General features: G+C 41.6%; 1 protein-coding gene across 13 annotated transcripts in view; it reads left to right on the forward strand.

The window, feature by feature from the left end:
* Phldb2 (pleckstrin homology like domain family B member 2) overlaps window positions 1-22090 on the forward strand; it is a 98781-nt gene that overhangs the window by 34698 nt on the left and 41993 nt on the right. For 12 of the 13 annotated variants that reach the window (XM_040750743.1, XM_040750745.1, XM_040750747.1 and 9 more), the window contains exons 3-5: window positions 2656-3039; window positions 11065-11208; window positions 12248-12385. In XM_040750743.1, coding sequence (XP_040606677.1) covers window positions 2656-3039; window positions 11065-11208; window positions 12248-12385 — 666 coding nt within the window. Of the gene's footprint in view, window positions 1-914; window positions 1007-2655; window positions 3040-11064; window positions 11209-12247; window positions 12386-22090 lie in introns of those variants that run through there. The other variant, XM_040750757.1, reaches the window with a different exon arrangement.

Below are 22090 nucleotides of genomic sequence, written 5' to 3' on the forward strand. Positions count from 1 at the left end.
CCAGAGTGGATGGAGCTGAAGGGAGGAGGATCTGGAGGGTCACTTTAGCTCAGGGCTTTCCTTAAAAGGCTTCCTGGAGCGCTTTCTGAAATGCTCTGAAGCTCCCCTTCTGATGCACTTCCTGGTATCAGCCTATTTCTCTTTGGTGTAGCTTTTAAGGGGCCAGTGTGTCTTGGCACCACATGGATTTCTTTTAGATTTGTTGGCAGCGGAGCTGCATGTGTGTCTGATTCAATCTGGACAGATTGGCTGTGAATGGGGTGATAAGAATAGCGAGACACATACCAGTAGACCAAACTTCCTGTGCTCAAGCCTTTGAATACTGCGTCTCACTGTCTGAAATAGCATCCATCTTAGGGATGGGATCATTTATTCCCTCTGAAATTAAGCAACAGCCCAGGCAGCAAAGGCAACTATTTTGGGAAAGAGATGTGGGAGGAATGTTGCTGTGTCTCCTAGTCTAGGCAGGAGTACCTTTTCTTCATTTGAAGATTATACCATTTCCTGGGATCCTGGGAAATATAAATCAATAGTGTCAGATAATCCCAACTGGCAAAGATACTGTGTACATCCTGTGTGGTCTCTGAAGACCGAGACTGAGTCTAGATGCCGCCGCTTAAACTCAAATTGCAGAAAGTGAGGGGGGAGTTCTTTGTAGATTTAGTCCCTGGTGCAGATGTTGTACAGGAAGGTGAAGATATAACTAAGTCATGTCCCATTCTTCTTACCTGTGTCCTCACAAAGTGTTCTTTATGTATTCCTGTGTAGACTAGTCTTGATTGTTGGGCAGTTTAAAATAAGTCAATAGATGCTGTGTCCCCTACTGCCTCCCGCTAGAGCCGGGGTGGGTAGGGCTTGGCAGCTGGTGGCAGCTGCAGAGATGAATAAGGTCCAGGGCTCCTGGATGAAAAGAGCCTGGCTTGTCCAGCTATGAGTGCCGGCCCGGGAAGAGGCTATGAGGACAGACCTGCAGCTGGAGCCCAGAAGTTCATGCAGTGACAGGGAGGTGGGAGGACCAGTTCAATGAACTTTTTGTCAGGTTATTACTCTTCTGGGGGAGGGGGCTACTTCAAAGGGCACACATACATCAGATACACTTGAAATGAGCTCTAATTGTCAGTTAGTGCATTGAATGAAAACCAGGGAATCACAGTGGTGTGGTACTTCTCCGTTTGTTACTGCTGCGACTGAGGAAGAAGTAACTCTGAATTTGCCTTTACAAATTAGCTGCAATTGGAATGAAAATAAGCCACACAGTGTGCAGAATATGTTTCTGTTTTATTACTGATGGCCAGTTTGTGAAGTGTTTTCTGTGGGGGGCTTTTGAAGTCTCTTTCCAGTGTGGTAGAGTTTAATCACAACAGATGGCCTTCGGTTTGGATTCTTGTTTTCATTTTGGCATTAGACTTATGTGAGACTCCCTACCCCAGGCAAGGCTGTCTAGGCTTCTGAGAACCACTTGGTAAATTGCTTCCTGCTGTTCATAACTATGTTATTAATTTGCTTACAATTATAAATGTCTAGGTTTTTATATGGAGTCTGGTGAGGGGTCAGTTAGTGAGTGGTATTGTTTGAGACCTTGATGGCCTGTGGCCTTTTTCTTTATTAAGTAAATCACCATTTTATTTTTCAGTTACACGAATTGCACATTCAGTGATTTTGAATTTTGAGCTATATTGATGTTGTTCTATCTGGACTTGATGTGAATTGTTCTTTATTTTATTGCAACAATTATACATTTTAATTATATGTTATTCGTGTGTGTGTGTGTGCGTGCATGTGTGTGTGTGTGTGTGTGTGTGTGTGTGTGTTCAGGAGCACACATGCCATAGCTTATGTCTGGAGGTCAGAGGATAACTTGCAGCAGTCAGCTCTCTTCCTTTCGTCATGGAAGTCCTAAGGATTGAACTGAACTTGTCAGTCCATGCCTTTTCTGGCTGAGCCATCTCTAGCCCTGTCCATACATTTAAAAGATAGTTTTATTCATATGAAGAACAAAAGGCCTTTACATAGTGACCAGTCATTTTAAAAGGTTTGAAATTTTTGATGTAAGAAAAAAAGGAAGACACAGACAAAGCCTGTGCATTGAAAGATACTTTAAATGCCATTTTTCTCTTGGTGTCTCTAACAGTAAAAAAGAACATTTATCTATGAAGTTAGAGTGTTCATTTTAAGCGTAAGTGTTATGTTCATAATATTGGGAGAGTTAGTTGTTAAAGGTGGGTTAGGAGATGAAGGGAGGTAAGACTGCATAGAAATTCAGACTTAAAGAAAAATGTTCAAAGTGTTGGAGACGTGATAAATCAGGGTGATGCTTATTGGAATCCATGTATGTTATAGTCAGCACAGGTATGTCCAGGAAAAGGGGCAGAGAGCTAGCATTGGGTTTAGAGAGCCCTGAATCACAAAGAGTTCTATCTTGTTCCTTAAATGCACCATAGAAGGCCCAGCCTTCAAGAGAGAAGGATTATGAATTTAATTATATACTGAAAGGGATCTTATCTCAAAAGGGCCGAGGTGGGGAGGGAGGGAGGGAGGGAGGGAGGGAGGGAGGGAGGCTGGCTTAGTATGTGAATCAGCCCTCCAGCTCCAAGTCAGTCTGGAGTTGTTTCCCTTCTGTCACCCTCAGTGACCTCGCCTCCTTCCATGCTGTAGGAGCGGCAGCGGCTGGAGACCATCCTCAGTCTCTGTGCTGAGTACACGAAGCCCGACGGTCGACGCCTGTCCGCTGGCACCACGGTGGCTGATGTGCAGAAAATCAACAAGGAGCTTGAGAAGCTGCAGCTGTCCGATGAGGAGTCTGTGTTTGAGGAGGCTCTGGTGTGCCCCGACGCCAGGTACAGGTGCCATCAGAAAGGCTCTCTCCAGGATGTTGATGTTGCGGGCTTCGGGAGCCTCAGCCATAGTGCCAGCTTCCTGGCCCCCAGGAGCAGCCGGAATGATGAACTGCTTGGTGACCTCACCAGGACGTCCCCACCATCCTCAGCTGCGTTTCTGAAAACATCCAATGAGTCCTCCTACCTCAGTATCCTACCGAAGGTAATCTTGGGTGGAAAGACCGCAACTGGGAAACAGGGGCAAACACATGCTTCCACGGGGAACCGAAAGGAAAATCACAGGTGCTTAGATGGCAAGGTACAGCAGTTAGGGAGGTCGCTGCAAAGAAGTGGTTCTCAACCTATGGGTTACATCCCTTTGGGGGGCAAATGACTCTTTCACAGGGGTCACCTAAGACCATCAGAAAACACAGATATTTACATTATAATTCATAACAGTAGCAAAATTATAGTATGAAATAGCAACAAAAGCAATTTTTCTGTTTGGGAGGTCTCCACAATATGAGGAACTTTGTGTGTTAAAGGGTCACAGCATTAGGAAGGTTGAGAACCACTACTGTAAAGTGTATTTGCACTGTGAAGATGTAGCTACCCAATTATCTTCTCCCTGCTCCTCTCAGCTATATACAGAAGTGAAGTAAATCTGTTCTTCATGGTCTCCTACTATTAAAGGGGCATTTATGTATACTGCACTACCTTATTTTGTTTTTCAGAATTCTGATGGAAATGCTTTATTCATAGGATCTTAAAAGTTTTATTGAGCATATATTAGTTGGGCGAGTTTCATTATGAAACTTCCATATACCTGTGATGTAATTGGATCACACTCATCGCCTCTGTTACCCTTCCTTTTCCCTGTCCCTCCCCATTTTCTCACTCCACTTTCTTAACAGTCCCCAGTCTACTTCTGCTTGACTGCTCCCCCATCTCATATATGAGAGAAAACATGTGAGACTGACTTATTTCACTTAACACAGTGGTCTCCAGTTTCAACCATTGTCCTGTGGTGGCATAATTTCCTTCTTGTGGATAGATGATGCTGCATTGGCATGCGTGTGTGTGTGTGTGTGTGTGTGTGTGTGTGTGTGTGTCTATACTGTACAGTGAGACAATGCACATAGATATGAAGCTATCTCTGTGGGATGTTGACTTGGAATCCTTAGGGTATATATTCAGGAGTGGTACTGCTGGATCATACAGAAGTTCTACTTTTCATTTTTTGAGGAATCTCCATTCTGATTTCTGTAGTGGCCATACTAAATTATGCCTTCACCATCAGTGTGTTAGGTCTCTTCTCCCCCACTCCACCACACATCCCCACCAGTACTTGTTTCCTTGGTGACAGACATTCTGACAGAGGTGAGATGGAATGTCAATGTACTTTTTAAGTTGCATTTCCCTGATATATTGTTGTTTGGATTAGGATTAGTGGAAGGACCATGCATATCATTACTAGTTTGGGATAAGAAAATTCGCATGTAATCATTTTCTGTGATACACATTTTTTTATTAATGGTTATAGTTTATTGCAGTTTTAAGATAGAGATTACATTAAGTGAAAGTAAAAGCCCTTTGTAATGAAGTCCAAAAGAAACCAGTCAGCAGCCTGCAGCTATTCCCTCACAGGGCTGTCAGATAGATGCATTTATTCCTTCTAGGACTGATGTCTAATGCTTGTAAAGTGTGTACAATTAGGGAAGCTCACATGATAGGTGTGACTGACTTTAGCTACTCAGACCCTGGTAAAAGCATACATAATTAACGTGGTTAGTATAAACTAGCTGATCAGATAAGAGCTTCATGGACCTGCAAGTGTATTCTTTTTATTTATTTTTTTTAATTTAAATTAGAAACAATGTCAATTCCAGGTCCCTCTCGTTTCCCTCCTCTCCTCCCGTGCCCTCCCACCAACCCCCCCAATGCCTCCTCATTTCCCCAGGGAGGGTGAGGCCCTCCATGGGGGTGTCCATAGTCTGTCATTTCTGTGATACACATTTTTATATACTTGTATCTGTTGGGTCACTTACTGAAAGTGGAATGGCTAAGTAAACTCAGTCTCCTGAGTTCTGGGACTACAGGTATGAATTACTATGTCTGGCTTGTACATTATTCATTTTATGTATGAACATACCCAAGCTGTACTCCCTTAACTGTATAGTGACTATAGGCAGTTGGGGAAAACTGGGAGTGGGAGAGATAGTCTTTCCCAGGGAAGAAAACATGTCCAGTATCAAATGGTCAGCATTGAAAACCCATACAAGTAGCATCATATTGACCAAACAGATTACATTTAAGGCTACATATATATATATATATACATATATATAGATATATGTATATAATAACAATGAGTGAGAAAAGAGGCTATGAATTATAATGAGACCAGGGAATGGTATATGGGAGGGTTTGAGGGGAGAAAGGGGAAGGAATAAATGCTGTAATATTATTATAATCTCGAAAAAGTTTTTAAAAAAATCTTATCTTTCTGCCACATACTTTCACTAGTGGCACAATTTATTCCCCATGCTCTTGTTAAGGTTTTATACTGTCATAAATTGTCAATTTTCCAAGCTGAAAGGTGTTTTAAATTCATCTTTAATTATGCATAAAATAGATACTTTTTCATATTTCAAAATATTTTACATTTTGACTTTTTCTTTAAAGTTAAACTAAAAAATAGTACCAAGCTTTACTTAATTCTAAGAGATGCAGCTGGGTGTTGGTGGCGCCCACCTTTAATCCCAGCACTCCTGAGGTAGAGGCAAGCAGATCTCTGTGAATTTGAGGCCAGCCTGGTCTACAGAGCGAGTTCCAGGAAAGACTCCAAAGCTACATAGAGAAATCCTGTCTTGAAAAACTAAACAAAACAAAACAAAATTTAAGGAGTGCTTGTTGGTAGCATTAGTCTTTTGCTTCCAGAGACCTTCCCAGTGGCTTTATTTATGACCCATTTTAGAAATGTAAGGGTTTTATATTTACTGGTAGTTATAATTATTACACAGTCTTCTGATTGTATACTAGCTTACAAATATCTTCCAAACTTGAGTGTTTTAAAAATGAAGTTCAATGACATTTTTTAGTGTTAATTTTTCTACACAGGTTAAGAAAAGTTTCTATAAATTTTCTACCATCTTTTTTGCAAAGAGGATGCTTAGAATTAAAGATATATCCCATTTGGCTAAATTAAAATACCAAAATAAGAGAGAAATACTACCACAAGTATGAGGTAGGTTTATGTATTTAAAAATGATTAGGGTTTACTAAAGTAAGTCTTAATATAATGCCATCTATAATTTTAACCCTCATGCCACAAAATGATATCAACAAAAGACCTTTTAAATCGAGGCATTTGTTTGTTTCTTTGTTAGAAGGATGCATAACTTATTTTTAAAATTATTTTATATGTATAACTGTCTTGCCAGCAGGTATATGGGGGGCGCTGCTGCCATATGCACCTGGCACCTCTGGAGGTCAGAAAAAAGCATTGGTTCCCTGGGACAGGTATTACCGATGATTGGGAACAACCCTGTGGATGCTGGGAATTGAACCTGGGTCCTCTACAAGAGCAAGGAGTGCTTTTAACCTTTAAGCCATCTCTCCAGCCCAAATGTATTGACTGATCCTTTAAGAAAAACATCAGGGATATAATTCAGTGGTAAAAGACTTGCACAAAACCATGGGTTTAGTGTCCATCACTACTCACAAAAAGACCACACACACAAAACAAAACCAACCCTGAACAAAACTGCAAATATTAACAGTAGCACTATTGACTTTAAAAAAGGACATTCCAATTTAGCATCATGGTACCAAGTCCTAGTTTTCACATGAATCATTTTTCAAGGCAACTTGTGTGCATGGTATTATTTTTTTAGTTTAACTGTATAGCAGTACTCTCATACTGATTTTTTCTGATCAGAAGTTCTCATGTATTATTGAGCACTGCCTGCTACACATCAGGACTGCGGCATATTAAATACATGGTGTACATCAATCACTTCTTCCTTCCCATGTCATATTTCCCTTACATAAAATTCTCAGAGGAGAGAAGTTCTCAATAGCACATCTGGCCTTCCCTCTGGCAAGTTGAAACTTAACAGTTAGGATGGAAATATGGAGGGGGAATCAAGGAATGAAAAGTTACTGTGTGGGTGCTGAAGAGATGGCTCTGGGTTTCAGGGCACTAGCTGCACTTCCGGAGGACATGGGTACACTTCCCTGCATCCATGTGGCAGGAAACATTGGTCTGTTTCTCCAGCTCCAGGGAATCAGATGTCCTCTTCTGGCTTCCATAAACACTGTATGCATATGGTACAAAGACATATATGCAAGTAAAATACCTATACAAATGAAAAAAAATATATTTTTTGAAAAAAATATTGGATACTTGGGAAAAGTAGGTGAATCCCTTTGAAACTCTGGACAATTGTCAGCCATTTCCTTTCAGATTTGTGATATCCCATCATTTTTATTTTCTATTTCTTCTCCTTTATAGAGAGGGCTTGATTTTGTTAATATTGTTGAGCTGTGTATTCTCTTTAAAGCGTGTCTTCTGGGAGAAGGCTCTGACAAGAAAGCTTGTCTAAACAAGCAGATCCTAGCAGAGGTTTTAATTTGCTCAAATAAGGTCTTGTGGAATTGGAGGCCCTGGAGATTAACGCAGGGTCCATTGTCTCAGACTGTACTGGTAGATACAGGAAACATCACACTCATCTCACGCTGGGGTGCAAATGAGAGGGTGACGGGTTCCAAGGGATCGGTTGTCACCTAGTTTTCAAATATAGGCCTGTGATAACTCAAGAACAGAAGCAGAAAACTTAGAAAAGCTTCCTGGCCCTCTGTTTGGAGTATCCTCTTCCTGATACTGTGCTCCTGGATTGTTTGCTTAATGAAGTACAGTGCTTGTTATTAGTTAAATTGGTAAATGGGAAAGTAGAGAAGAGAGGGATATTTTTAAAAAAACACTCAAAATCTATCACAAAAAGAGATTTTTTATGACATTTAGGAAAGCTGAAATTTACAAGTCAGGAACTTAGTTTACTTAACTCTGAAAAATGTTCACGACCTTGGAAATACATTCATTTGAATGGTCTTCATGAAGCTATCTACCACTACCTGAGGCAGTTGACTCATAGACAGCTCCTGGCCTATTTTTGTTCTATCCCCAGTGACAAGCCATGCACCTCATCAAGCTGCAGGAAGTGTATAAAAAGTGGTGGGAGTAGAAACCATCTTATCCCTGCCCTCTCTTCTGTTTGTCTCTGTGAACCAAGTTACTTCAAAGATGACGTATTTACTGATGTGCGCTAGTTCTACACATTAGTACAAAAATACATCCCACACTTGAAATAGAGGTCAATGTGTTCAAAATTTAACTTTTTAGTCACTATCCATCTCCTGTCACAGCATTGCTTCCCTACCGATTTTCTTTATTCTGTTAATTAATGAGATTACAATAAAACTTTCCTTCCATTCTGTCACAAAACATTCAGTTTGGTTGCAGAGATGTCTCAGTGGTTAAGAGTATCTGATGCTCCTGTAGAGCATCTGGGTTCAATTCCTAGTACCCACCTTAGATGGCTCACAACTGCTATAACTCCAGTTCCAGGGAATTTGACCCCCTCTTCTGGCCTCCTTGGGCACTGATATACCTGCAGGCAAAATATATACAAATAAAGAAATCTGCAAAAACAAATGAAACCATTCAGTTTTAAGATGCCTCTTGATTATCTCCCAACAACTTCCAAAAATCCTTGTGTACCCTTATTATAGACAGTAACCTCCTTCCTTGTTAAATATGCCCATTGTGATAGAGTTTCTAAAAACTTTGAGTCATGTAAATACCTAGCATATCTATTGTTAATTATCTTCACTCCTTGCCCTACAAAGTGCACAATTTGCAGACTGGTCATTTGTTTTGTCTTCTCCTAATGCTTTGCTTCCACTGGTGACAGATATATCTAAACCCCATTGGAAGCAGAAACCTAATATGCGATGCTGACCCAAGAGGATACTGGCCTTCAGATACTTTCTGAGGGCTGTCAGGCTGTCAGTGCCATTAACGGTTAGACACTCCTCCCAGCCTAAAGCAAGAGCCTGAGAACTGAGACAATAAACTTCACTCTTTGTGATAGAAAAGTCAGCAGTTGTTTATTAGTTGGTGACATAGTGGGTTTAAGATGACAACAAAAAAACTAAATGTCGAACCTTGAAAGACCTATGTGCCTTTGTTCTAACTTATTGAGAGAATAGGTTTTTTTAAAATTTTGATTGTTTCTTTGTGGATTTCACATCTTGCACCCCGATCCCATCCTTGGTTGGTTGTCCTACCTACTCTCTGCCTGGCTAGGGGCCAATGAGCATTTTATTAAATCTTTACAGTATACAAGAGGATTATTCCACAGCATTTCCCCCTTTTTGTCTAATAAAAAGGAAGGTTTTAATTTTAACATAGTAAGATTATATACAACAAAAAATTATAAAGAATTACAGTTACAATATCCAGTCTATTTGTATTAGTCAAAATTAAAGAAAATATTTTACAATCTGTCATTTCTTTGTGAGTCCAGTGCTTTGTATCTAATGGCCTTAAATTCACAGAGATCTGCTTGCTTCTGCCTCAGGAGTGCTGGGTTTACAGATGTGAGTTACCACACTGGGCCAAGGTTGTGAATTTTTAGTATTCAGTCTCCTTTTGGAACTACAAAATGAAGAATACAAGCGAAGCATGTAGAATATGGCATGGCAGACATTTCCTTAAAGTTATATCAGGATTAGAAAACAAATGAACCCAGTAAGGGATGCTTAGGTGCAGTGATTGGTTACTCTAGTTGCCGTGATTTTTGTTTGTTTGTTTGGTTGGTTTTGTTTGGTTTTCTGAGACCTGGTCTGGTTATTGTAGCCCTGGCTGGCCTCAGTCTTGCTGAATAGATCAGGCTGGTCATGAAGTATCAGCAGTCCTTCTATCACTTCCACATCCGGGGATTACAAATATTTACCACCATGTCCTGTGAATGGTCTTTTTAAGTATTAGAGAAGGATCCTGAAGAATTTACTTAACTGATCTGCTGTTTTCATTTTTAAGGTGTAGAATATCTGATCCCAACTTACTCATCCCCAAATCACTTTATTCCAAAAGATACAAAAATTAAATATCAATATAACACCTGTGGCATCTCTTTTTATACAGAAAGTTTTTATCTCCTCCAGGTGACACTCAAGATAGCTAATCCAAACTCCTGGAGAGAAGAGGCAATTTTCATGCAGTCTGTTGTCTTTTTAAGCAGTGGGACGGCATGCTGGAATTTGTACATCATCTACAACATTCCTTTCTTACCCCCAAATTTGCCACTAATGTGTGAGACTGTGAGAATGTACTGTCACTGCATGTGTTGGACGTTCTCATCATTTTCCTTGAAACCTGGTTTATTCCATGTAAAAAGTGGTGATCAGTGTCTTATTCTCAGTCCCACTGATGTCTTAACCATGTAAGAAGACGGTCTATAAGACAAGGTTAGTGAAGGGCGAACTAACACAGCACATGCCTCATCCACTGGCAGTATCAAATATGCCGTTCGACATTGTGTGGCATGGTCATGTCAAAGCTGATGGCCACCTTGTATTAGAAGCAAATAAGTAAGTATAAATATTTATTTGGAATAACCCTGATAGCAAGACCTAGCGGTGTGGCTAGCGAGTTAAAAGGCTTCTGTAGACGGAGCTTTTAAGGAAGCTAGCCACATAGCACGGTGCAGAGAGATGGCCTGAGGGAAGGTGTCAAAGGTCCAACCTTGTTTCTGGTTCCCTGGTGTGTGTGTGAGCACGTGTTGAACTTTATGATACTGGAGAGGCCACTTCATCTCCTCATGCTACCATTTCCTCATCTGGATAGCCTCTCAGTTCTCCGAGCTGTAAAAGGATATGAATTTGTGACTAGACGTTGGTTTGTTGGCGTTCGTCTAGGTATGTGATAGAGTAGAGTAGTGTAATGTCTATGAGAAAATGCATTATAGTTCAATGAAACTGTCCCAGGTCCTTTTTAAAATGCTTTTTGATGGATTCATTTTGTTTGGTTGGGAAAGGTCTTATATAGCTTAGGTTCGTCCTCCCAGCCATACCCACGTGGAGGAGCACCGATACATTAAGCCTTGCATCTGCTTTGTAAGTCTAAGAGGAAAATTCTAGAGCTCAAGTGGGAATAACCCATATCTGTTTTGCTTGACCACAGACCCCAGAGGATATCGATGAAGACCAGAGGACTCAGGAGTTGGCTGCGATGGAAGACGCCCGGATGGTGATTCTGAACAACCTTGAGGAACTTGAACAGAAAATCAAAGATATAAATGATCAAATGGATGAATCTTCCAGAGAGGTATAAGCTAGGAGCTCACCATCTACTCTCTCCCTTTTCTCTTTTTTCCCATCAGCTTAGATATTTCTGCTCATTGTGGAACAGGCCTGAGAGGTGAATTCGTGGAGGTTAACATGAACAGACAATTCCCTCTCTGTTTTGTTCTGTGAGAATCATTTGTAGAGAGCCCTGCCTCACATCCCCCCCCCTCTCTCTCTCCCTCCCTCCCTCTCTCTCTGTGTTGTGTAATCTGATGACATAAACATTAAGCCAGCTCTAATCTACTTTATATCTAGCCAAACTTTCTGATTAATATGATATGTGCTTTCTGACTGCAGAATCAATCGCTAAATTAACCTCTACTTATGAAGTATACAAGTTCAAATCCAAGTAACATTTTATGAACTTTCTTAGTATTTGTTGGTATCATGTAGATACTAATAAAGGGATTCACACATGAATTAAATGTAAAACCAACTTTCTAAAGCTTTGCACAACAGGTGGTAGACTCCTTCATTTAATAGAAGCAAAAGGCAGTGACCATTTTAATGTTACTATCATATGGAGTGGCAGAAAACACAGAATTCTGTCTGAGGTGGGAGATGAAGTCTTCATGTCAGCTCTTCACAGATGGTGGCAGGAGAGTACAGTGAGGGGACTCCTCACCTGTCATCTCCTGTACCCCTGGAATCCTCTAGGAATGTTGGCCTCTCTTATGGGGGTGGGATAATGTTCACTCCTCAGACTCCAGGGGCAAACAAGAGCTGGCTGTACTCCGGGCAGTTTATTCTTGAGCTAAAGCCTACGCCAATAGGCACAGTGTTCCTGAAGGGAAGTTGCAGTTGGAAAATGTAGTGCTCAGGTAATCAGCATTTTAAGCCAATACATAGTGGGCTCCCCCCCATCCTGCTTTCTTAGGCAGGCATCCCAGGTTTCATGCCTGAACCCCACAATCTGACTGGTCGGTAACACTTGTTGAGAATCTGCTAAGCCTGCACCACAGCGGTGGGCAGTTGTTCCTGAAGGTGAAATGTTTCTGAGCTTTCTTTTGCATCCTTAGTTGGATATGGAATGTGCTCTTTTGGATGGAGAGCAGAAATCCGAGACGGCTGAGCTCATGAAGGAGAAGGAGATTCTGGATCATCTAAACCGGAAAATCACAGAACTAGAAAAGAACATCGTAGGCGAAAAGACCAAGGTAAACAGACTATATTAGCATGCGCTTTTTAGGGGAGAGGCGGGTGTCCCAACTACTGGGATTTGAATGTTATATGGAATTGCATGATTTGGGCTGAATGATATGACTTTAGAAAAAAGATCTAAGATCCTCTGTTGTCACAAACAAAGACATGCCAGGTAACAGGCAGCAGATGTTAAGAAACCCTAATACCTCATGGAAGCCTGGTCCTGCTACATGAATACGTTCTTTTTCCCCATTAGCCTGTCTCTGCTTCTGATTCTACTTTTTTTTTTTTGCTTGTTTGTGTTTTTTTTTTAATTTTTTATTACTTCTAGTGTACTGAGCATGTTTGTCACTGGTGTCCTTGCAGGTTGGCTTGGGCAGAGTCAAACAAGGGTGCCTCATTTCTGTTTAGTTTTCTGTTCATTAATAAGATGAATGGCTCAAATTTCTGGCCTTGCCATTGCCACCAATGCAAGTGCACTGCTCCTTGAATAAAGGTGTTGCTGTTTCCAGGGGGTGGTCCCCACACACTGCCAAGTGATCTACAGGCCACAGGTGATACTATGCTGGGGTCTTGCTTACGTGTTTCAGGCCAAACCTCGACTGTCAGCTGACAGCCACTAGGGAAAATGTGAAAAATAATCTGCAGAACTTAGACTTAAAAGAGTTAGTTTGTTAGTGAGGTATTTCCCCCCTCTTGGTAATAGTATACATTCCTCTTCCATTATGATTTAGTAACAGCTGGACTAAGCCTAAAATTAAAAGTAAAATTCCAAATTGGGTTAGTAAGAAGCAAACAAGATTTAACACATTCTTTCCTGCCTATCCTGTTCTCTATCCAGCAAGGAAAAAAGAAAGAAACAGTTTCAATTTGAGTAAGTCCTTCAGCTCATGTGTGAAAGGAATTTCTATTGAATGTGACTTCCTTTTAAGGCTCCTCCTTGTTTGAGACCTGTAAATAATGGCCTTGGATCTCATTGCTGAAGACTGAGTTCAGAAGTACTTTGTGAGAAATGGAAGCTCATGTACACAGTCCACTTCATTTGCTGATTTTCTGAATGTCAGAATTAAACTGCACACCCTTGTCATTTCAGACTTTATGTGTGCTTCTTCTATGGGCAGCCTTTGAAATTCCAAAGAACCTATTGACATAGTGGGCGTGGTTTTCTCTAACTCAGGTCAAGACAGAGAGTTAACGGTATAAACTTGATGTACAGGGCTGGGGAGAGAGATGGCTTAGGAGGTGAAATCCTTCGCTGTACACTTGACACCCTGAGTTAGGGTCTTTTGAACCCAAGAGAAAAGCCAAACATGGGGCCATGTGTCTGTAATCCCAGCATTCCTCTAGCAAGATGGGAAGTGCAGACAGGAGAATCCCCAAGAAGCTCTTTGGTCACTTAGCCTGGAATACACAACACAGTGGTAGAATGAGAGAGACCCTGCCTCAAAGTGAAAGAAAACGACAGACAGCCGATGTCCTCTGAGTGTAACATGTGCACCACAGCATGTGAATGCCCACTACACACACACACACACACACACACACACACACACACACACACGCACGCACGCACGCACGCACGCTGAAATACGGGCAGTCTCAGTTAATGGCTTCTCCTCTTTTTCAAAGACTTTTTATTGAGATATCCAGAAACTTTTGTTGGTGGTATCAGAAGTCTTGTTTTGGTATAGTCAGTATTTTACTATTCGGAAGTATTAATTAAATTGACTTATGCTGTAGTAATCATACTTCAGTTTGTGCCACAATGGAAATCTTGTGGGTACCTAAGAAGAGTATTATGTTCCCTGTGAACACTCTGCCACTTCTGCCAGTATAATGGATTATGTTTGCATAGCTCGCCTATAGCACTGTCTCCACATTGTGTGTCTTCCTCTGTCGTTAGCTTCAGATTCCCAAAAGTGAATTGGGTCAATGCTGGGTCTGACTTCCCAGGGAAAGCTGCGCTGTGTTCAAGACCAAAGGTAGAGATGGAAATCCCACAGCACTGACAGAAACAAGCTCAGAAGCCAGCTCCATCCCTCCATCCCTCCTGACAAGCTATTCAAGTAGGAGAGTCAGGGTGTGGACCAGATCCTGCAGCTGTTAGGGATTAATGGGTCTTGGCAGGTGGAGTTATTGTCTCTCATCACATGGTGTGAAAAATGTCAGAAACTGGCTTTGGGTAAGGGGCTCCCAAAGAGGACTGGGGGTGGGGTGGGGGTGGGGCAGGGGATTGGAAACAAAGCCTGGCCAGATGGTATCACTACATATTCTAAACAGCCAAACAGAGAGTGACTTACCACCGCTTGACAGAATTGTCCTATGACATAAATAAGCTTGTTCTAGCATTTTCTGACACAGGAATTTCTGACTACTATGCTCGGCCGCCCCATCCTCCTTCTCAAGCCTTCAGCATTTCTGCACAAACCTTGCCAGTTCACCGCACTTGTACTGTTAACGTACTACTGTTATTATCTTAGAACATCATCAGTTAAAATAGATACCTTCTCTGGGCATCCTACACTTCTCAAACAATTTTACCAGCAGACACTGTGTCTCTTCTTCATTTGCCAATTCAGCATCCTTCCCATTCCAGTTGGCTTAGTCTCCGCTGCTCCATCAAATGTCTCCTTTTAAGAGTCCCAAGGGCTTCAGCAGTTCCCAGCCCACTCTGTGCTTTTTAGGCTCTTGTGGTCAGACTCCTTAGTGGCATTCCATACATGCATAATTTTTTCCTGCCTTTTTTTTTCTGCCTTCTCCAACTTTGTCCTGTAGCCCATCCTCTTCTGGAGTTCTTTCTCTTGCACTGTGTTTGTGTGTGTGGAGGGTGTGTGTGTGTGCACATGGGCGTGCCGGCTCGTGTGGAGGCGAGAGGTCAACCTCAGGTGTTATTCTTCGGCACTGCCTGCCTTGCTCTTAGAAAATGATTCTGTGTGTGTACACTCTACAGTATGTGTGTGAAGGTGAGAGAACAGCTCTAGGAGCTGGTGCTTGCCTTCCATCATATGCATCGTAGGGGTCAAAATCAGGTCATCGGACTTAACTGCAAGTGCCCTTGCCTGCTGAGCCATCACCTGCTTCCCACCTTACTTTTTTGAAGCAGGGTCTCTCATTGACCTGTAAGTCATCAATTAAGCTGGCCAATGATCCGCAGACATCACCTGTCCCTGCCTTCCCAGTGTACTATCACACACGGATATTTTTTAATGTGGGCTTGGGGATCCTTCGCTTTTCATGGCATTCACTTTATTAACTGAGATATTTTCTTAGCTCCCTTTCTCTTTTCTCTCTGGTATTCATCTATGATCTGAACTCAGTTCTTTTATCCTGGTGTTTCTCATAAAGCCATGGCCTCAGGCAGCCTGGTAGGCTGGTGACTCACATGTACGCTTCTTGCCCACAACTCTTTTCTGAACTTGTGTAGACTGCTTGACATAGCCCCACAGATATCTCATAGCTGTTTCCAACTGAACATATCCACATTGGAACTCTTGACCTCCTCTCCTTGTGGGCCACATCTGCTTCCTCTCCCCCCACACACAACCTCCAGTTTTCTGAATCTAAGAACTTAAGCTCTACCCATTTGATAGCTCCAGCAGGAACCTGGATGCTGATTTTAACACCCGCTTCACCGTGACATAACCCATGACCACAGTGGTTGTCAGTTACCAGAGGCTCTGCTTCCTCCCTGACAACATTCTCTTGGAATTCATCCGAGTCCCTTCTTGTCACTTTTTGGCCTTTGCCTCTTCAGCCCATTCCCTTCCCACTTTGAGCCCATTCCCTTCATATCAGCCATGCTAATGCTTTTTTAATAGAAACTAGATCATAGAATTCTTTTAAATCTAATTCAAGTTACACTGAGATATGTAGTGGTATCTTGAATGGATATAGAAATAGGACAAAAGGGTAGATTATTGAATCTAGTTTTAAACCTATTTCTCTATCCCCTTGTTTTTCTCTTTAGAGTATATTCAATAATCTACCCTTATAGTCTATCAGAGATGTGGTGTGCGGAATGTCACACACACCTGAATTTTCCTGTGAACTGTCACCATCCTCCCCACACTTGCGGCCACGCTCACTATGACTGTCTCACTATTTGTTCTGAGATCATCCTCCACACCCATTCTCGGCTGCTGCTTCCCCACCTGGAGCTCCCTTGTCACAGTCCTCACCTTGTTTCTGTCTGCAAGGGCACAGCTTTACTGTTAGTTTTCCAGAAAAGGGTTCCCGGCTCATCCCTCTACTTGTCTTTCTGTCCTTTTATTGTCATACTTTATAATTTGCATTGGGGGGGTTGTTAGATATTTATTTCCCTCTCTAGTCAATGAGGTAGGGGAAGCACTGTTACCACTGTTTATCCAGCTTGTAGTAGCTTCCAAAACACTGCCCAGTGTGCTTTGGGAATATTGTCCTTGGACTCCCCTGCTAACAGCCAGTCCAGGCTGGACATGACAAAAGGAAACTGAGCCAAACACCTGCTAAAGAGCTGTGTGCAGCCAAGTGTCGGGACAGCTGGGGTGTGTGGCCGAAGTGCGCATGCCAGAGGCCTATAATCACAGTGCCAGTCAAGCCAGAGTGTAAGACAGAAGGAGGAAATGGCCTTTGCCCTTTGGATTATGTTTCCCTTTCCACACACCTGTTCCTTCGCTCAGACATAAAGTGGGGAATGAGGAAAGTCAAACCCGAAGATGTCCCCAGTGGGCAGGCTCTGATTCAGACGCTCCTGGCATACTTTGTCTTTCTGCTCTACTTTTGCTCTATTTTTAAATTTTTATTTATTTTTATATCGTGTGTATGCATGCTCTGCCTGAGTATATGTCTATGTACCATGTGCGCAGTCTCCAAGGAGTCTAAAGAGGGCATGAGATCCCCCTCCCCCCCCGGGAACTGGAGTTTTGTATAGATGGCTGTGAGCCATTGTGTAGGTACTAGGTATTGAACCCTGGTCCTCTGGAACAGAAGCCAGTGCTCTTAATTGCAGAGTCATGTCTCCAGACACCTCCCCTGGTTTCTTGCAGACAAGGAAGGCCTAGAAACACACAAAAAGTGCTTAATATCATAACAGTTCACATTTTGATATGAAATTACTTACGGTGCTTCCTTGACCCTTGAGACTTGTCTTTTGTTTTATTTATTATACCTAGTTTGGGGATTATTGCTTTATTTTACTTATTTAAAATTTAAAAATGTACATGTTATAAATAATGACCATATGTCACTACATAAAAGGCCAACTGCACATGTAATTATACATACATGATAAAATATGGATAAGATATTCTGTTTTATATTTACTGAACATTTTTCTGTTGGTTCCTGGTCTAGCCCTTCACTCCTCTCTGGGAACCATAGTCAGTTTGTTTCCATGTGATCCTTGAGATAAAGGCCCTCTGCCTGATGCTATTCTGGGATAGTAAATATATCACACATACAGCCTCTGTAAACATGGATAAGCCCTGAACAAATATGAGTTCCTGACTTCAATATGAATCAGAAGGGATGTTTAGTTAGTAAGGCACTAAGCAAAGAGACCATCATCCCCTTTTGCATAACATTAAGCAAAGAAGGGAGAGGGAATGGTTTACCTGGACGACAAGATGGGGAGGCTACAAGTCCCATACACTAGCTCCTGTCCACCCAGGCTCCTATACACCCAGGCTGGTTTGGAAAGGTTGAGAATTTTGCTTCCCCTCGATTCCCTCCCTACTTCAAGAGCAAAGCTTGATTTGGGAGAAAGTGTGGACATGTGCGTCTGTTATCTATGTTTTTTCTTCTATCTTTGCCTATTTTTGACTATATTAAAAATAGCTTCTCCACTTCCTCTCTTTGGAGATTATCTGTGTTTCTGGTGTCATCTGTGCTTCTTAGCATATAAGAAGTACAATAGTCACTCGGGCTGAAAATCAAACACGATATTTAAAGGAAAGCCTCCACTTCCTTACTTTCTGTAAAGTCTTTCCATTGCCCAGGTGGTAATCATAAAACTCAAGCCATCTTTCCCTTTGAAGGTTAGTCTTTTGCTTCTGCATACATTTGCATCCATGTTGCTGCTGTGTCCACCCTCATCTGCACACACTAAACTGTGAGCTGAAGTGTAGGTGTCTGTCGCCATGACATACTCCCATATAAAGCCTAAAAATCTTCAATGTCCTAGCTTTTCTACAATAAGCAAATATTACTGCATATGAGGTGGAGACATTTTCTTTCTCATTATCAGCTTGCCAATGTAGCTGCTGCTTCCTCCCTGCTCTTCCTGGGGGGCATGGGGAGAGGGATGGACCGACAGCAGCCTGGCTCACATTCCTCTCAGGTGTTAATACCAGGAGTGCCTCACATTTGCCAGGTCACAGTTAGGGTTAGGAGGAACTGGCCCTTCCAGGGCCTCTTACATTTCAAAGTCAGCTCCCTGGCAAAGGGAAGTGGAACCAGATCATGGGATTTGAGGATTAAACCAACAGGATTCCAGATAGGATTCCCCCCCCCCCAGGGTTTCTTGCTTACAGAAATCCAAATCCACTGTTCAGATTTACCTGTTTTTATATATACAGAATACTCCTAAACCATGTAAATAAATGTCAAGTAAGCGATTGTTTGAAACATTGGCTTATCTGTTGGCTAATCTGTGAGTCCAACAGGATACTCAATTCCCAAGAAAACGCAGGTTTTTAGGAACTAGAAGGAACAGTTGCTCAGGATGTTTGGAGAAAGCTTTGAAAGACCCTCCTCTCAGCACTCATGGCTTGGACATCTCAGATTTAACACCTTGCTGCATCAGTTCTAACCCTGAGCCAGACCTCCACATATCAATGAGGACTGGGTGCCTGCTGTGTGCTGTGGTCTGAGCTAAAGCGTTGTAAAATTACAAAAGTAGACTTTCATTCTTCATACCATTTTCAGAGGATTCGATCCTTAGAAATTATGATATCCCACTACAGAGAAATGCAACTATAAACCAATGACAGGTATTGGGGAGACCTCAAAAGCCTGGAAATGCGATATCTCTATTAGTAAGTAAGGGCTACAGAGGTGGCTCACAGTCAAGAGCACTTGCTGCTTTTGCAAAGGGCTGGATTCCAGCTCTCAGCACCCTCATAGAACAGCTCACAACAGCCAGTGCCAGGGCATCTTGTGCCCTCTTCTGGCTTCTGTGGGTATTCAAGTGCAAGCATGTATACTTGATATCATTTTTAAAAGCTAGTAGAATTGGGAGAACTAACAAATACAAGTACAGAAGAATTGGTTATGCTTGAACTTCAGGTAAACTGAGAACAAGCCTTTAAATCTGTACCCCAGGCAATACTTGAATCATGCTTAGACTAAAATATGAGTTATTCATTTGCAATCAGATGTAACAGGATGTCCTTTATTTTATTTGGCATATTTTCAGGGTAACCTTGAACCATCTGCATATGAAGAGTTACAGACTTACATTGTACTTAGGGTATTTTGGTATGCTATTAGAATTCACAGAAAATTATCAAGTTGCATTTCAATTTCTTCCTTCCAGAATACAGCTAAGAAGAGAGAAAACTCATGTAAATCTTGTAACCAAAAGGTCTAGCAATATAAGTACTTCTATCTAGATCTTGAGTTTTGTTTTGTTTTGTTTTTTTGTTTTGTTTGTTTTTTGTTTTTTAAGGAATATTGGTCACTCTTGCATATAAATGCAAATTATTTAGAGTAAACTTAAACACACTCCTGGTCCTTTGCATGATTCAAAAATAGTCATTGGTACCTGAACTTGAACTCTGTCCTCCTTTCTGGATGTTATTGAACAATAGGATCCATTCTTCGAGAATTCACTCCTAAGAGAGACAGTTTTATTCTCTGAAGGTAAGACAGCAGGGTTGATGACGTAGGAAGGCATTTTCTTGGAGTGTGTGTTTCTGTGTGAGCATGGGTACACGTGTGTCATAACACTCCTGTGGGGTCAGAAGGCTACCTTGGATTTTGGTCCTCCTTGGTTGCTGGCATTCCAGAATGAACATGGGCTCTGGACACTCAAACTTGAGTCATTTCCCCAGCCCATAGGAACAATATTTGATCGATTTTGAATTACTGGCTTGTGTCATTAGGAAAATGAAATTGTAAATGCCTTTGTCTCTCCCAGTCCCAGATGACTAGGCCAGAGGCTCTCAATCTGGCAACATGGAAGAAAAGAGAGAGAGAAGTTTTTTTTAAAGGTTTCTCGGTCTCTCTTTTATCTCTGTATTTTTGACTAAGTCAAGGTTTGGAAATAGGATCTGTAAATCCTTGCTGTGCTATTCTAATGAGTAACCAGGGCAGTGAACCACAGGACTAAATGTATTTTGCAGAGAAAGGAGAATGAGAAACCCTTCTTTTATCTATCTGCAGTTCCCTTTTAATCTTTATGGAGTGAATGAACAGAACCCCTGCAACAATAAATATAGCCAGCTGTCCGCATCCACAGATTCAGCTAATCCCAAGAGTCGGTGATCTTGACATCAACAACAAACATCTGTTCTAAACACGTGTAGACATCCCTGTAATTTTTCCTTGCCCAATTCCGTTACAACAACTGTTTGCACATTATTTGTATTGTATTAAATATAATAAGTAATCTAGAGGCAATTTAAGCTTGCAGGAGGAGTGAGGGGGGTTCCGCACAAATGCTACACAGTTTTATAAAAGGTTTGAGCATGCATGGACATTGTTAACCTTGGTAGTCCCAGAAGCAATCTCTTGCAATTACTGAGGGACAACTGCACAAGCCAACGTTTATACAATTTATTTGTGAGTAACTTACCATTAACTTTATATGAGTAGGAAATTTTAGGAAGAGCTGCCTCAAATGTTCAAAACAGGCAGGACCTAGTAATGGGCATTGAACCAGCTGAATTTTGCCCAAGCATCACCAGAAAACAAAGTCAACCCAGAATAGAGAATGATCCCTAAAGGAGTAGCCAACCTCTGAGGTCACATTGATCTGATCTCAGATTTATGAGTATCTCCTTGTAAACTAGGTTTTTGCTGGAGAATTCCCTGTCTTTATATAAACTTATTTTTAACAAGCAAAATATGTTGAATTTTTAAGTCACTTATTTTTTTAAATCGACTTAAGTCTTAAAAATAAACCTTCTTAAATCTCTTATATTCTCTGGGCGTTGGTGGCGCACACCTTTAATCCCAGCACTCGAGAGGCAGATGCAGGTGGATCTCTGTGAGTTCGAGGCCAGCCTGGTCTACAGAGCGAGTTCCAGCACACCTCCAAAACAATACAGAGAAACCCTGTCTTGAAAAACCAGAAAAGCAAAACAAAAACCCTTATATTAATTTCTACTCGGTTGTTTGGAAAATACCACTATGTCTATTGTCTTTTGAATAGGGTGTTTACTCTCATAAGCCTGAGGAGGGGAATAATAATGCTCCATTTTGATAATTTACATGGAAAAAGCAAGAATCCCTGAACTCTGGAATACTTATTTTATTCCTTCCTTGTGGAAGGTGATGTGTTAGCTATTAAGTCCTGCAGTTGAAAACTTCCTGCACTATCAATAGAACAGAAGAATATTAATTTCTTTCTGGCTCAAAGTTGTTCTACCCAGGGCTCCCAGGGAGTGATGTCACCTCTGTGGTCAGTGTGAGCCCACCTGCCACTAATCCTCGCTACATCCTTCCCCTCTCTTGCTTCCTTTGCCCTGGCTTTGGCCCCACTAAGCTTTTGCTCCGGGACCAATGCAGTGGTCAGAGAA

Source organism: Mesocricetus auratus, unplaced genomic scaffold, assembly GCF_017639785.1.
Source record: "Mesocricetus auratus isolate SY011 unplaced genomic scaffold, BCM_Maur_2.0 Super-Scaffold_100008, whole genome shotgun sequence".
Classification (NCBI taxonomy): Eukaryota; Metazoa; Chordata; class Mammalia; order Rodentia; family Cricetidae; genus Mesocricetus; species Mesocricetus auratus.